The sequence below is a fragment of the Spinacia oleracea genome, chromosome 3 (assembly GCF_020520425.1).
Source record: "Spinacia oleracea cultivar Varoflay chromosome 3, BTI_SOV_V1, whole genome shotgun sequence".
Classification (NCBI taxonomy): domain Eukaryota; kingdom Viridiplantae; phylum Streptophyta; class Magnoliopsida; order Caryophyllales; family Amaranthaceae; genus Spinacia; species Spinacia oleracea.
This window is the reverse complement of record NC_079489.1, coordinates 7318751-7337007: the sequence shown is the minus strand read 5'-3', so window position 1 is coordinate 7337007 and position 18257 is coordinate 7318751. Positions and strand designations below refer to the sequence as shown.

At 34.7% G+C, this 18257-nt stretch overlaps 2 protein-coding genes across 2 annotated transcripts; both read right to left on the bottom strand.

Annotated features, from left to right (window-relative positions):
* Window positions 1–874: 874 nt before the first annotated feature.
* On the bottom strand, window positions 875–2424 carry LOC110797555 (bZIP transcription factor 11-like). Its single transcript, XM_056838515.1, has one exon. The coding sequence runs from the start codon at window positions 1734–1736 to the stop codon at window positions 1203–1205; it is 534 nt and encodes a 177-aa protein (XP_056694493.1). The 5' UTR covers window positions 1737–2424; the 3' UTR covers window positions 875–1202.
* Window positions 2425–16131: 13707 nt separating this feature from the next.
* Window positions 16132–17880, bottom strand: LOC110796988 (uncharacterized). The gene has a single exon (XM_022002084.2). The coding sequence runs from the start codon at window positions 17878–17880 to the stop codon at window positions 16132–16134; it is 1749 nt and encodes a 582-aa protein (XP_021857776.2).
* Between the last annotated feature and the right edge of the window lie 377 nt (window positions 17881–18257).

The window sequence follows — 18257 nt, the reverse complement described above, 5'->3', positions numbered from 1 at the left end:
TTAATCTGGACCTCTCCACAACCCCATCAATACTAGGTAGTAAGTAACTACTAAGTGGTTGTTCCTGATACTTTTAATTTTGTTAGATAAGGTTATCTACCTTCAAAACTCAGGGTACTTTTTGAGTTAGTCTTTTGTGGGTTGGACTTAAATTCGACTTCTTACATAGTAGTTTCCTTTGTGGAGATAAAACCTGAACTTGGATTCTCATTTCTGTCACACAAAGGGCGATGAATTGGAGGTAATTTTTTTTTAAAAAATCTAGGCACCTGAAAGTTGCATTTCAATTGTAGTTGAAGTGGAGAGTCAACATCAAACATCTCTTTCCCATTCCTTAGAAACCTGGGAATTGCACGAGCAGTCTTCCGCGATTGTAGCAGCAATGGCCCATACCTACCCTTCCATGATCTGTTGATTGAATTATGTTGTGCAAACTTGTTTTGTAACAACACCTAAGTGATCATTTGGCTAGCTAAACGTTGTCTCTCAGATAAATGATTTCACTTTATACACTTGGGTAAGTGTAGTTTCTTACTCTTAAGACTGTTACTCAAATTTAGGTACAAAGATTTGATACGAGTGTAGGTTCGAAATTCTAAGTATAACCGAACTGATTATCGGATGCTTATGTCTAATTTTCATCTAATACTCATATTTGCGTGTGTAGCTGCTGAATCATGCTCACTACAGAAGCTACTGTTAATCTTAGTGGTTACAAATTTAGTTATCTTTGTTTACCGTGGATTTCATTAAAGAAATTTTTTCTGCTGCAAGAGGTAGGTAGCAATTTCATCTCTAGAAGCATGAATTATGAGGGAGAAAAAAAGACAATTTTCTCCTGAATTTTGCTGAGCAATCATTTAAAGCAATGCAATTATTTGAATAGAGAACTTGTAGATAGTAACATGCAAGGTTGTACATATCATTGCTGCAATGTGGAACACTAATGACCAAACTTGCATAATTGCATTAATTCATTTACATAAAATGACCGCAAATGACCATATACCCATACCCCCCCTGTAGTAAACAAAGCTACTTATTCAATATTAACCCCTCCCCAGGAAAAAAAAAAAAAAAAAAAAAGAAAAACCCCAAAAAGAAGAAAATTAGTAGGATTATCATCATCTCCTTTAAATTAACACCCTCAAAAGTGAACTTCCTCCCTATTTTCTCTTTCCTAAGAGTAATTAACATGTCCACTAATACTGGAACATGTCAGCTGAAGCCATGATTGGCTGGTTTGAGTAGGTAGCAGAATCCCATGGATTCATCAGGAAGCTATCAGTTGTAAATGGCTCAGGAATAATTGGAAAGATCCCTTCTTCATGATGATGTTCATCACCACCACCCCCATAAATTCCCAGATTCTGATTGTTATTGCAGGAGTTTAGTGCATTGATGATCTCATTTAGAGACTGTAACCTGCTACTGAGTTCTGACATTTGTGCTCTGAGTACAGAATTTTCTGCTTCAATTTTCAAGTATTGTTGGGATGTGATGTTTATGTTGTTCAGAAGCTGATGATTGGTTTTCCTGACATTGGAAGCTTGAACCATTAAATCATCCAAATGTTGCTGCTTCCTCATCCTTGACCTCCTAGCCGATTCGCGGTTTGACTGCATTCGTTTCCTCTTCCTTTCATCCATGATCTGAATCTGCATATCCTCTTCTGAACTCGAGTTCTGCTGCTGGGACGATGTCCCTGAAGATGTTATGCCTCCAGGTGAAGCCATTTTTGATTTTTTAAAAAAAAGAAAAGAAAAAGAGTGACAGAAACCAAATTAGTTTGTTACAGCAGAACCCCAGATAAGTACTAGCCAATACCTTCCTCTGAAGGAGAAGAAAAACAGGGGTTTTTATTTGACACTATATTTGTATAGATATAATTATATATTTGGTAATTTTGGTATAGATTATATAGCTAAAACTAGTTTAGAGGGGGGATTAGGAATGGGAATAATTATGAGATGAAGTAAAACCAGTAAAGGAAGACAACGGAGAAGGATTGAACTAGATGGGTCCTGCGCCTATATGTGGAATTTATCATCAACCCAGAAACATAGAGTTCACTGAGAATTGGAGACATGAATCTCAAACATTAAAACCCACAAATTCTGCATCAAGGTTTTTTCAGAAACTTCAGAAAAACCACAGTTTCAGGAGATTTTTTTTATTTTTTTTACAAAACCTAGAAATCTCAGAAACTATTTGATGAAAAACAGGGGAGGAAGATGATGAACAAGAGTAGGAGAGAGAAAGAGGAAGAAGAGGAGAAGGGGGGGAAATGGGATGAGTTTTAGGTGGGATTTTATAGAACTAGAAAAAATGATGGGGAGATTTTAAAAAGGTGAAATTATGAAATAAAGAATTTAAAAGAAAAAGTTGATTTGAGAATCAGGGAAATTGGTGGAGTAGTGGGTTTTTTATGCACCAGGAACAGAAACAGAAACAGAGTAAATATTTTTTGTTTTTGTTTCTGGTTTTGGGTTTTTAGAAAAGGAGAAAACTTTGGGTTGGGGAATCTCTCACTGTTAAAGATGATGGAGACATGTGAGGCTGCTGGAGAGAATTTCTCGACCGTCCAATTTATTTCCAAGCTGGGGTGTTTGGCAACTTGTTGGACAGATTTTTAACTACCATCACCTTAAATAGTAATTGTGGTAATTTTTGCTGTTTATTTGTTGTGTTGATTAACATCGTTAACATATTATCTCAATCTCAATCTCAATCTCAATCTCAATACCTATAAAAAACCCGATTAAACTTAGATTCGGTGTAAGTGTTTAAATTTAGGTTTATGTTGTTTTTAGTTTTAACTCATATTCTGTGATTCGCCTATTTGGCAAAGGTGTTTAAAACTTAAAATAGAGGTTTATATTGTTTTTAGTTACTGAGTGAGTCGAAATTTTAACGGATTTTTCTTTCTGATATAAATAAGAAAAGTGAATTCGAATATGTGATCTATCGTACATATATTCTTAATGTCCGTGGCTAACCTAAATTGGAATGAAAAAAAAAAAAACTCCATAGTGAATCTTTAGAACGACAGATGCCAGTTTATTTGTTTTGAGTTTTTGCTTTAAACATTGATTGAAATTTACGACATTGTTTTCAGTGAAAGAGAGGAGAGGTGTCTTCTTCACTTTTTAACTGCCAATAACAGTTTAACAGATTGATTTATCAGTTTATTTTTATTTTTATTTAGCTGCTGTAAATGGTAAAATGATTTAACACGACTGGAGAAGAATCTAGGAGCCTTTGTAGGCGTAGCACTAAATTGTGCGCAACTTGGAAACCACTGATTTTGTTTTCTTTTCTAATTCCAGCATCATTTTAGCATCCTTCCCGGTTTAGTTTATTTCTTACCCCTCTTTTGATTAAGATATTCCTTGCAATTTGCAAAAAATGGTCATGGAAGATCAATAATTCTGTTATTTATGAAAATTTTATTAAGAAAAGACAACCAACAAATTATTTAGTTCAGTTGAACACAGGCATATTATTTTTTACTTGAAAGGTTTAGGTTTATGTTCCGATGACCGTCGTAACAAAGAAATCACACATTGACATACTCCATATATCTTGGACATTGACATGAAACGAACATTCATATGTTAATAAATACATCGTACATTACTATTTGCGCTTTATATTATACAACGTACTCTATTAGATGAATCATTAAGCTATAAAGTACTTTGCATTTAACTTTTTCCTCAAAAATACTTCGTATAATTGTTTTTACTTTCACAACCTGTTTGATAAATCTAACGACCATTGTAACAATCAGATTTTTTTGTTCTGTTGCAAGGAAGAGTAATTTAGATCACTAGTTAGTGTTGCTCTAGACTTTTCTCGTTAACGATTACCCCATTTCACATTTTTTTTAAAAGTTTATTACAGAATAAGATTTGTTGTTTAATCTGCGGATAAAAAGAAAAAATGAAATAGTCTTTTAAGGACGGTATAAGAAGAAAACGGGACAAATCTTTTAAGAGAAGGGATACTCAAGAGAGTAGCTAACTTGATTGATCGAGAGGCGAGAGTAACATTGGTTTGGTGTTGTCAATTTCAATAATTATTGTTTGGCTGGTTGCAAATCCTAATGTCTTGATATTATTGGCTGATATTATAGACCTGGTTACATATGGATCTTTTAGAATTAGCTTAAGCTTTTTTTTTTGTGTGTGTGTTAGCATCCGGTTCACCCTTAGGGCTAATCCGGATTCGGGGCGAATTCTGGGTGGTTAGGTTCCAATCTCCTCCCAATTGTTGTTACGGGGGATCGAACACGGGTTCTCCCTACCAAGTTCAGCACCAATCACCATTGAACCAACAAGCAATTGATAGCTTAAGCTTATTCAACCCTATTTTCTTCTACTTGGACAAGTAAACATTGCGATTAACAGGAAAATGATTCTGGGCCTTCTGGCATACTTAATACTCCTATTAAGTTCGGCACATTTCATGTAATTTTACTCGTATAAAGTTATGTTAAGATCAATTTTCCAAGGGTAATGTAAACCCAAGAAACCCAAAAAAAATGGTAAAATCAATGGTTGTAGACAACTGGATATTTGGCTTTACCAAACAGCTAATCAACGTAGTGAGTGTGACCACGTTTGGCACATTATGGTAGATGAACATGAACAGATTGTTGAAGTTGACAACAACAACAGTTAAAATAAAGCACAATCAAATGTTGCTTTGCTAGGCTTGTACGGCGATTCTACTAGGACAATGGGTGATATTTGAATGGAGAAAAGTTAAATATCCACAGGGTCACTTACTCCGTCTCAAAATAACTGCAACATGGTCGGGAAGAACCGAAGAAAACATCCATAGGGTAACTTACTCCGTCTCAAAATAATTGCAACATGGTCGGTCGGGAAGAACCGAAGAAATATATTGATGTGGGGTATGTTTTGGGAGGAAACGAGCGAAGCAGTATAGACACACGTACATAACATAGTGTGAATACAATTAAAGTTTCTAAAAAGACTATGTTACATTATCGCACACAAAAAGTTATTGGGAATCTTGGGATTGTTTGCTTGAGGTGACGATTAAATTTATGAGTGTATGTCGCCGACCTGCAGAGAAAGGACTGGTGGGTTGTTTAGGGGATGATCTCGAACAATTCTCTTAGACGCTCAATTCATATGGAAGAAAAAGTAGAGAAAGGGATTTTGTAAAAAGTATAAGGTAGTTACTCCACTATTTTGTACGTAGTACTAACATCGTAGTGATTTTTTTTTAAGGGGAAACTGTTTGATATAGAGTACGTAGTACGAAGTATATTATATTGTATTCCCTCTGCTAATTTCCTAATTTAGAATTATTTTGGTAACTTAATCTATTTTTAACTTGAAATGAGAGGGCTTATTAGGATGGATCACGCACAAAAATCGTACCAAATGTGAATATGTTTCAATATATTAACGATTAAACTATTAAATATAGCATGATAGAGCATGCTAATTTGTACTTTGTAATTTATTTACTTACTATTTTCTTTAAAATTTTGGCTATTTTCGACTATTTCTCTTAAATTTAGTCATGTTTTTATATACGAAGTATTGTTTTTGTAATAAATTCTTTTTGGAGTAAAGTGAGTGAATCTATTGTGATTTTTGTTCTAGTTGATTTTTGTGAATTAAGTTAGTAGAACTGTACAAGTTCTTTCTTTTGTACGATTTATACTACTCCGTATATGGGATGAAAAAAAAGGTCAATCTTATCAAATCATAAGGAAATGATCTCCACTTCTACAACAGATTAACATACCCCCTCGTTAAAAAAACTGTAAAAGGCAGCAATATAAAACGAGGTATAAAGAGTAATCGTTATGCAACTATCTTATTTTTATTACCGTTTTTTTTATCCAATTATTATGTACTATACTCGTTAGATAAAAATCTTTTTATAAATGTCGTATGATTTTGCTCAATGAATTAACTTGTTAAAAAAATAAAAATAACTAATTACTACGTAGTACTACTTAGTTCCCTTTCTACTCTTAGTACTTATTGATTGAAGGATAGGTGTATAGATATTTTTTGGTTTGATATTAGGTTTGGGTATATTTTTTGGTAGGTTTGTATGGTTGTTAGAAATGAAGTTTAGAACTTGAATGTAGTTGTGGGCTTGTGGCTGTTACATGGAACTTCCAAATGACTAATATGGCGTGGGCCCTTCTTAAAAAGTTTTTTTAAACTAATTCTATTTTTTGTTATGTATTTTGGCACTAAGCCACTAATGCTCAACATTTCCTTTTATAGCAAGACGAGCCAACTTGCTCATAAAATTAAACTTCACTCACTCAAATTGTCATGTCTTAAGCTTTGGAGGAATTGATCCCTATTTTAGAAAAATGTAAATTAATGTGCCTTTTAAATTCTAGTATTTTTCAAAGTTTTTTTAAATAAAAGTTTGTTTTTCTTTCATGAACTATTATTAAAAAAGCACTATATTTTCTTTCTCACAACTTAATTAAATAATTAAGTCCTTATCAATTTGAAATGTAAAAGACGTATTGACAATGTTAATAGTGATATTGATATCTTTTTTATAATTTCAGTCTTTCAATTTGTGATCAACTAACAATATAAATCTATTACGTAATGTTAAATAGATGATGAATAATCATGTGAAACGTGGATTATGTCTTTATGTTTTTATTGGCTATTAGATAACTGATTAGATTGAAATATGTACTTGCATAATGATAAAAAGTCTACCTCAAAAGCTAAATTACATTGAAAATTTCTCAATTGCCAAAGGTAATTCCAATTACATACTTATTATTTATCATTATAATGCTTCTCTTCTAACATTTTTATACCATTCAACGTCTTATTATACCTCGTGCCAATGATAGTAGAAATCTTCTGTTAATAGAGTGACGATTCTCAAGTTAGTAAGTTCAAACATTAATAGAACTTCCACCCTAGCTAGTGACGTGTTTTAAAATGAGTACGTTTTTACCTAATATTTCAATGTTATAACAAAAGCAAGAAAGATTATAAATAATGTAAATAAGAACACATAGATTTAACGTGGTTTACTAACGATGTGTTAGCTACATCCACATACAGAGGAGATTGATGAAAGTTTTATTGATCTTGGGGAGATAAATTATATAATACAACTAGGTTATGACCTAGATGGTTTATATAATACTCTCAAGACATATGTGGAAAAGCCCAAAAAATAGGTCCAAAACAGATAGTGTACAATAACAGATACCGAGATCCTCGTGTTGGGACGTTACAGTAAGGGGTTTGACCGATTCAAGGCATATTCTAACACTCAATAAGGCATGAAAACTATCGAGTATTATATTAGATACATATACCATCTACGACTAGATTTTAACAAATTATCTAAAAATTACTCTAATAGAGTGTCTTGTTCTCTTCACCTTACAAAAAAAAAATACACATATTCAATTCGGTAAAAATAAGTTAAGTACAGTAAAAATAATTTAAGTAAACGTAATTTAGTTTTAGTAAGTATCATGTGAAGAGAATAAGCTTAATCACACATAATGAACAACTTTTTTTAAAAAACTAAAATTAAATTCATTAATAAAAAGTCATACGACTTTTTTTTGAAACTAAAATTAAATTCATTAATAAAAAGTCACACTTTTTTTTTTGAAAGGTATTAAAAAAAAATGATGATCCTTTACAACTATACTTATTTTTTACACACATGATGAACGATTTAGTTACACATATAATGAACGATTTAGTTATATATATATATATATATATATATAAAAGTCACACATAATGAACGGCTTAGTTATAAGTATTTACAACTATACATTTTTTACCTTTAGATTGAAAAAAAAAGTTACCAATTAACTATGATATCGGCTTAATTTTTGGTAATTGTAGATAAGACTAATTAGAGATTAAGAAAATGATGATTATGCTTAAGAATTGTCAAACACTTTGTATGAAGAAAGAGAGATCCTTAAGACTACTTTTGACTCACTTTGAAATGAATGATTGGCCTTGTTCATAAGAGAGTAATTGGTCCAAAATATCATTATATCACTAGTCCCTTTTTGCTTTTATAGGAGGGTCCCTTCCCACAGCTAAGTCTATAAGCTTCTATGAAAGTGAATCCTAACACAATCTTTGGACTTTGGAAACACTTGGGTTTTTCATATTTTTGTTGTTGTTTTTCTGTACGAATAAGCCTCGTGAAATTACAAATTACTCCGTACAAATTACAGAATATGAACGGGGAGGGAGATTCGAACCTGGGACATATTTATATAGTGACCCTCTTTTTCTGATGTGAATTGCAAGTGTGTTATTTGGTTGTTATGATGTGAAAGTGGCTCCAAAGTCCAAAGGAAACCAATTTTTTGATATTGTAGGAGAATTACACCAATATCCCCGAAGATGATAGATAGATATATACTTTGGTGTCGTAAGGTACAGCGTGACAATATTTTGCATATAATATGCACCTTGGTGACCCTACTCCATATAATATTACAAAACAATTTCAACTTACTGAATTGAAAACCGTCACTATAATGGTGTTAGTATTTGGTTAAATCTCTTGTCACCTAAATGATCGAGTTATGCAAAACACGAGAATATTAAAGTGCAATTTCAAAACCGAGAGCACATTTTATCATGTTTACACTGCTATGTATTCCTTAAACCGATTTATCAATATTACAAGACAACTAGACAATACATTATGTGTCTATGTCATTACCATATGCTCGATCATCTAGCTTCTTACAAAGCATGACATGTAATTTATTTAAGATATATCCCCTTCAAGAAATCTGAAGAAAAATCGATCAAGGTGGAAAGAAGGAATTTCAACCCACAAGAAAACACCAGAATTCACAAACTCAATAAAGAGCTTGCTAGGTAATAATTGGCAAATTTTCCTAGTTATAGAAGATTACAACTATATAGATTGAAGTCGTATACGGAGAGTGGGCCAACAAATAATACCACTTTACCATAAATCCATTCCTTTGTTCTGTATCATTCTTCAAGTTCTACACTTGGTACAATTTTTGTGACAAATATAAAGTAATAGGGTAACTACCAAGCAAGGGTCAAAATGAAGAACAAAAGTGGAAAAAGTCTTAAAATTGTTAGTACGGGGTAGTAATTTTATGATATGTCTACCCGTGATTCATGAAGCTAGACTTGCATATAAGTTTGGGAGATGAGTGTATGACCTGATTTTGCATGCAATTTGCAAATTATATTCTCCTGCAGCTTATTCTCATTCATTCTTATTGTTTATTACTCCATACCTATTTTTCTTAAAATCATACAAATAATAAAAATTTAAATCAAACTAAAAGAATCAGACAATACCAGACCAGAAAAATAAAAAGCACTCACAAAAAACATCCAGACCATATCAAAAACGAGAAAAATCAGCCCATATTAGCTGATGTGAATATGGCAAAATTGATCCTACATAATTGAATTCCAATAAAACCCGACCCGATAAAAACCGACTAAAAGGACGACCGCACACGGGCCACACCATTTTGACAGCTCCTTACATACTTTGGTATATCTCTTCCCTACTAGTCCGTACTACTATTAGGCTCTATAAAGCCCAAGACGCCTAACTCTCAAAGGGATATTGTTGTGGAAATAAGAAACCTTCAAGGTGAAGGAAATGAAAGTAGGAACCCACGGGCCACACTGCCACAGTCATATTACTCATTAGCCTAACAGGGCCCCGTTGGGTCATGGGCCTTTCATTACCACAATTACCATACTAACTTTATTGTACTACAAAACTATAATAAGTGTTCAAAATTCATGTTCACTACCCTCAAACAGCCTTAAGAAGTTGAGATATTTTACTTTAGTTTTAAAAGCCACTATTTTGTTAAAGTCGTCTCTATTCTATAAGAAAACACTTGAGAATTTGGAGTTTCTTTTATAAAATGCATATACGAAGTAATATCCTTATTAATGTGTTAACTTTGTCTATAGAAAAAAAAAATATTATACCCAATATTCATATAAAATATCAATAAATAGTGTTCTAAATTTTAAAAAGTTGAACTTTTTACATATCCATTTTAACTTTGATGAATTTTTTAAGTGAAATTTTCAGTGAAAGGCAATTTGGGCTCTTGTAGCATCGCGTTGTTTTTTTGTTTTATTTTTGTTTGGCAAATATGTGGCATCGCGTTGCTACTTACTTTGTTAGCCTATACTTATATTTTTCGGTTTTTTCATGAAATACCCCCGAGGTTTACAAAAACGCACCAAATACCCTCGCGTGTTTCGATTAACATAATATACCCCTATTTATCCGTACTGTTCATGAGATGCACCTAACAGTTAACGGCGTTAGTCTACCGTTAGTGGAGTTTTACTATTTTGCCCTTAATTGTGTTATGACCCCCCATTTACTTACCTTCCCTTTGACAGAAACTCAAAAAAAAAAATCTCATATTCTTCTATTTCTCTCTCCTCTCCCCTGTTCTTCAAGCTTCAACCTACTCGAAACCCAGTAATTCTGGGTAGATCCTCCTGCTCTCTGGTCGCCGGCGACGTGCGATCTCCGCTCTCTGGTCGCCGGCGGAGGCCGATCTCTGGTCGCCGACAGTGATCCGGAGGCTCACTTAAATCAGATGTTGATGGTGGTCGACTTGGCTTCGCGGAGGGTGGTCGTTCTCCGGTGGCCGCATTGGGAAGGTTGTCGATTCTCCGGTGGTGCGGAAGTTTCGCGGCGGTGCAAAAAACGAAGTTGTTCTTCCTCCTGCTCTCTGATAGCCGACGGCGTCCGATTTCTGTTCTCTGGTCGCCGGCGGAGGCCGATCTCGGCCCAGGGTTCAACATCCTCGGTTGCACCGTCGATTCATTGACCCACTCAAGTGCAACGAGCAATAGAGAAAGAAGGGATTCAGAGGACGAATCCCTTAGTTTCTGCAAAGGTAAGGGAGTTGAAGAAGATGAAGAGGAGAGAGAGTCTTCAAAAGTTTCTGCAATTTGAAGCACAAAAGGGTCAAAAAGTGCTGCATTTAGGGTTAGAATTGAAGCTGATTTTGACGAAATTGGGTATTTTGATTTCCAATTGAATGAAATTCGAGAAGTTGAGGGTGTTGGGAATTGGGAATTGGGAGAGTGAGTAAAATTGAGTGGAGACTGTTTGAAGAAAATTGGGAGTCAATGTAGAAGCAGACATTGATTATGGATTTATGGTGGTGGATTTCCAGAATCGAATTCTAATTCTAAGGTTTCTGACTTACTACTAAGATAGTATGAAGCACTTAGTTAAGGAATTCTCTGTAAATGTTGTTGTAAGTGTTGTTGATCTGAATATCTTTGATAAAGTGGTTTAATTCTTGCAGCCTTTGTGTTTTAAGTAGCTCAATCCTGTATGTTCTTCTCTGGGTCCGCCCTTCTTGTTTCTCCAATCTCAGTCCAATTTGTGGGCGATTAGTGTGAATGGAAGTAATTGATTTTTCGAATTTGATTGTTTGCACGTTGATTCTTATGTTGGCGGTTGTAGAACAATGGAGTGCACCGGAGAAGATGGATCAGGAAAAGAGAAGGAAGGGATGGAGAGAAAAGAAAAAAAAAAAAAGCAGTTTGGATATTTAGTGCAACTTAGTTTACAAATAGGTGTATATTGTGCAATAAGTTTAAAAATAGGGGCATTCTGTGAATTATAAACATGACTTAACGGAGGACTAACGGAAGGTCGGATTAGGGGTATTTGGTGCAAACTTAGGCAAAAATAGGGGTATATTATGTGATTCGAAAGACACGAGGGTATTTGGTGCGTTTTTGCAAACCTCGGGGGCATTTCATGAAAAAACCGTATATTTTTTATGCTAGGTTATATCATCGATTTTATACGTGTGACGGTTTTATAGGAGACTTGTCTGACATTTAACTAACTTGATTCTATTAAAGTACCGCAATGAAAACCCGTGTAAGTGTGTAACCTTAACACCCCTTGTAACACACCTAGATACATCAAACATGTCCTTGAGAACAAATTCATAATCAAACCCAGTAGAATCTCAACACAAATATGAAGATTAAGCCGTAGAGAACCTACATGATCAACAATTCAATTACGAATATATCCTTACTATCTTCTATTAAATTTTTTTTATTCCTTTTCTTCAAAGAATAAATATATAGAAAATCCTATAAATAAAAGAATTTAAAGTTGTCCTTGGTTTGGACAATTCAATTGGTTAGACGGTGATACTTTTACAATTGTTTTATTTTTGTGATCAAAAATACCTTTCAAATCTTCTCTCTATTTTTTTATTTTTTTGGTAAAGCCGTCATACATGTATCACACTTTATAGTATAGTCTAAAGGTCAAAACTTTATTTTATTTTTGTAACTTAGAAAAAAGAAAGCTTAATTTGATAAGGTGGTTCCGTTATACAATTTTATGCCCATTTGCAAGTTATAAGCATCATACTCCCTCCGTCCCATAATATAGTGCCTGTTTTTCTAAAATGGTGTCCCTAAATGATGTGCCTATTTCTATTTTAAACCATTAATTTTTACTTTGAAAATTGTACTTTTTGACTTTTATTCAACCCATGTGCTTGATTTTTGTCCTTTTTAGGCCTATTTATTATCTACACACCTTTAATCTATAATTTATCTCTCCATTTTTGCCAACTAACATGTACTTTATCTTGAAAGTACAAATCATTATTGTTTTTATTATCAATGTTATCATTTACCTTAATAACCGTGATTTTGGTCAAACGGGCACTATATTATGGGACGGAGGGAGTAGCATATTAGCATATGCTCACTGCGTATAAAGTAACCACCAATTGGCGTATATGCTTAATTTTTATTTTCTTTTTTCTTTAATTATGATATTAAAATGATAAATTCATACTCGTACTCAGGGGATGATCTTCCACCGGGGCCAATTGGGACCCTCCCCCTAATAGTTTGTTTGAATTACTAGATATTGTAGAAACTCAAATCAATTTGAGAGAATTTAGAGGAAATCAACTGATTCCTATATTGTATTATGAGCTCACACAATGCTGAGAGCTGATCATCAGCTTATATACAATACAAATATACAACGCAAACAGAATATTATACAACGTAATTGTGCCACATCAGCTAAAATTGTAACTGAATTGTAACCACTTTCTAACCAACTGATAACTTAAAATAATAATAAAAATAGAATAAGGAAGTATTTCCTATACTCCCCCTTCAAGCTGGACCTTGGAAATAAGTCCAAGCTTGGAAGAAAGTGACTGGTGTTGAGATGAAGCCAATGGTTTAGTAAGGATGTCTGCAAGTTGCTGATTGCTTGAAACATGAGCAGTCTGTATAAAACCAGCCTCCACTTGCTCTCTTACATAATGCATATCTCTCTTCAAATGCTTTGTTTTATCATGAAAAACAGGATTTTTTGCCAAATGTTCAGCAGACATGTTGTCACAGAATAATTTAACAGGTAAAGGGATCATAACTTGAAGATCTTCAAGTAAACCTTGAATCCAAACCAGTTCACTTGCAGCAGCAGACATACTCCTGTATTCTGCTTCTGCTGAGGATTTACTGACACTTCTTTGCTTTTTGGTTTTCCAAGAGATGAGATTGGAATCAAGAAACACAGCATATGCACTTAATGATCTACTACTGAACTGACATGAGCTCCAGTCAGCATCACTATAAGCAGAAAGAGCAAAATTGTTTCCTGCAGAGTACCAGAGTCCCTTATCTAAAGTACCCTTGAGGTATTTCAACACATGTAGAGCTGCACGCAAGTGTGGTACCCTAGGTGAGTGCACAAATTGACTCAAGTGTTGTACACTGTAGGATAAGTCAGGCCTAGTGATGCCTAAATAAAGCAATCTTCCAATGAGTCTTCTATAGACATCTGGTGCATCAAGTAAGTCACCAATGTCAGTTGATAACTTGAGACCACATGATAAAGGTGCAGACACAGGATCACAATTGTCCATACCAACATCAATCAAGATATCCTGCACATATTTCTTCTGAGAAAGAAATATCCCATTGCCATTTCTCTGTACTTCAATACCCAGAAAATAAGCTAAGGGACCAAGATCTTTGATGGTGAATGCCTGATCTAGAGCCAGTTTAACACCCTCAATTTGAGAGGCAGAAGTGCATGTGAGTAAAATGTCATCTACATACCCCAGTAACACCAAAAACTCACCATTAAGAGTTCTGGTAAACAAAGAGTAATCCTGTGTGGATTGTTGAAACTGTAGAGTTTTGAGAAACTTGTTCAGTTCCTTGTTCCATTGTCTAGAAGCTTGTTTCAAACCATAAAGTGATCTTTTCAATTTGCATACCTCTCCTGGTTTAGCTTTAGTGTATCCAGCAGGAGGTTTCATGTAAACTTCTTCATCAAGAAAGCCATGTAGGAAGGCATTGTTGACATCAAGTTGGCACAAAATCCAACCTTTCATGGCTGCCAAGGCAATCACAATTCTCACATTAGCTAATTTGGCAACTGGAGAAAAGGTTTGATTAAAATCCCTTCCCTCAACCTGTTGGTACCCAACAGCTACAAGCCTAGCTTTATATTTATCAATAGAATAATCAGGATTGAGTTTGGTTCTGTAGATCCATTTAGAATTGATTGCTGTCTTTCCCTTGGGCAAAGTAGTAAGATCCCAAGTGTCATTGCTCTCAAGAGCAAGAATTTCTGTATCCATGGCCTTGATCCAATGATCACTGTGCTTAGCTTGATTGTAATGTTTGGGATCAGTAGGAGAAGCAAACACAGAGAAAGCAAGGGATTCCCAAGTGTCAAACTCATGCAAGGAGAGGTTAAGCAACCAAGCTGTATCAGAATAGTCAGATTCATGTGAATCATCCAAAATAGAACCAACAGAGAAAGAAAGAGATTCACTATCAGTAAGGTGAGGAGGAATATCTCTGTGAGGAATATAACTACCAACAAAATCCTTGAGAACAACAGGTGGTTTAATAATTCTGGTAGATTTTCTCACAACAGGTAGAGAAACAACAGGAGAATTCTGAGGTGGGGAAAGATCGTTATGATCAAGAGAAAGATCATGGGTAGAAGAAGAGATATGAGTAATAGGAGAGTGAGTGAAATGTGGAGAAGAAGAATAAGATGGAAGAGAAGATGTGAGTATAGGAGAATGATGAGAGGTAAAAGAATCATTATCAAGATTGTTGTCAGATTGATTAACAATCACATCAGAGTCAATACCAAATTGAACAAGAGAAGGTGAGGCAGTAGAGTTTGTGATTGAAGGAGAAGATAGATTGTAGGGAAAAATGGTTTCAAAGAAAGTTACATGTCTAGAAACAAACACAGAGTGAGAATCCAGATCATACAGCTTGAAAGCTTTGTAACCAGCAGGATATCCAATAAACACACACCTTCTTGTTCTAGAGTCAAATTTATCCCTGTGAATCTGATTATTGTGAGCAAAACACAGAGAACCAAAGACTCTTAGGTTGTCATAGACAGGTGGATGATGAAATAAAACCTCAAATGGAGTCTTCCCGTCCAACACTTTAGTTGGAATTTTGTTAAGTAGATGAGTGGCAGTTAAGACACATTCCCCCCAGAACTTCTTGGGCAGATTAGCATGAAATCTCAAAGATCTAGCAATTTCAAGTAAGCTTCTGTGTTTTCTTTCAACCCTGCCATTCTGTTGAGGAGTGTAAGGTGTACTTTTCTCATGAATAATACCTTTGTCAGCAAATAGAAGTCTGCAAGATTCTTTCACAATTTCAGTGCCATTGTCAGATCTTATTCTTTTGACTTTGGCATGAAATTGTGTTTCAACCATTGCTAGGAATTCAGAAATAACTTTGGCAACTTGTAGTTTATTATGAAGTAGATAAGTCCAGGTGGTTCTACTGTGATCATCCAGAATAGTCAGGAAGTAGGATGCACTATCTAAACTCTTGACTTTATATGGTCCCCACAAATCCAAATGAATCAGATCAAAACAAGCCACAGCTTTACTAATACTGACATCAAAGGGCATTTTGTGATGTTTAGCTTTGTAACAAACAACACAATTGTATTCAGTAAAACCTTTACAGCTTTCAGCATCAATACATTTCATCTTAGACAAGGAAGGATGACCTAGTCTGCATGAAACAAATGTATTTTATTCCCTACAGAACTCTTAACTTGAGAAGCACTGGTAGCAGTCTTATTTGGTAGAATATCAACATTGTCATCAGGCACAGCATCTATATTATTGCAACTGGAATTTTGTGAATCAATACCTTTGATGGAACCAGCAAGGGAAGGCAGCACATAGTAATACAAACCATTTATTCTTTTTCCAGCACCAAGCAATTCAGAATTAGTAGGGTCCTGGAAAACATATCCAGTGCCATTGAATAAGACTTGTAAATCAGTGTGTTCAATCAGCCTACCAACAGATAACAAATTATGTTTGAAACCCTTGACCAACAGAACATTGTGTAACACCAATTTGTTGGTCAAAGAAGTATCACCAATGGTATCTACTGTCAGTTGAGAACCATCTGGTAGACCAACTTTAATAGGGTTGGACAGAGTTCTGATATTGGTCAAGATGGTTTCATCATAGGTCATATGATCACAAGCTCCTGAGTCAACTATCCATAAGCAAGCATCATGCAGTTTAGTTACAGCACAGTTGAAAGAATGGGAGATTATACCTGCATAACTTGCAAAAGAAGAATGAGAACCACTGGTTTCAGTAACTTGAGATTGTTTGCCTTTCATCACTTTCATAACTTCTTGACAGATAGCATTCAGCATTTTATTGTTCACCCTGTCATTGTCATTGTTAGTATTTCCCAAAGGTTCATCAGCATCATCAGCAGTGTAACCAACATTTGCTGCAAGCCTATTTCCAGTAGATCCAGTTCCCTTCGAAGCCTTGATTGAATTATACCAATCAGGATAGCCAATAAGCTTGAAACACTGATCAGTAGTATGACCTTTGCCTTTGCAATGATTACAGAACCTATTCAGTTTCTCCTTCTTGATTTCTTTCCAGTCTTTCTTTCCTGATCCAGCAGCATACTTCTGAGATTGATTTTGTCCTCCTCTATAAGCTTGAGTAGCCATAGCACTGCTGGTCATAGCATTGGATTTCACAGCTGCTTCACTTAATTCTTTCTGTTTTTCTATTTGCTGAGTAATTGAGAATACTCTATTAATGCTAGGTAAGGGATCCATGGAAAGGACATTAGTTACAGTGCTATCAAATCTACCATTCAGTCCAAGAAGAAACTTCATCATTTTATCTTCTTCTTCAAACTCAGCAATCTTCTTCAGAAATTGACAGCTGCATTGCATCATAACACCACATGTGCAGCTAGGAAATGCTCTCAAATTTTGCATTTCATCCCACAGTTTCTTGAGTTTCCCATAGTAAGTAACAATTGTCATGTTTTGCTGAGTTAAACTTTCAATTTCTTTCTTCAATTGATAAATCAGAGGGCCATTGGACTGACCAAACCTCTCATTTAATTCTCCCCACAAATCAGCAGCAGTGTCAATGTAACCAAAATCATCTGCTAGTTCATGATTCATGGAACTTAAAATCCAGCTAACCACCATGAAATCAGCACGTTTCCATTTCATGTAATCTTTATGATTTACAGCAGGTTTTGTTATCTCACCACTGACAAATCCTTCTTTGTTCTTAGCTACTAAAGCACGTTTAACATTTCTACTCCATCTCATAAAATTTGTACCAGTAAACACAGCAGCAACTAAGGAAGAAGTAGGATTATCTGAATTAGCAATGAAAAACGGATCACAATTATCAGTGTTACCTCCATTGTTGTTGTTGTTATGTGAATTATTGCTTTCAGAATCTTGAAATGCCATCTCTGATGATCAAATCACTCGAACAAACAAAGAATTTTGAACAATCGTCGAAGAAGATCTCAACTATCGCAAGAAATTTCGCAATCACACTTGTGAATTGCAAGAAAATTTCGCAATAAAATTTCTGTAAAACAGATACTCTCAGCTTTGATTTGAAAAAAAACAGATCGAATTTATCTCAGAATGAGCAAACCTCAATCTCAAATCAGAGATTATTGCTCTGATACCATGTAGAAACTCAAATCAATTTGAGAGAATTTAGAGGAAATCAACTGATTCCTATATTGTATTATGAGCTCACACAATGCTGAGAGCTGATCATCAGCTTATATACAATACAAATATACAACGCAAACAGAATATTATACAACGTAATT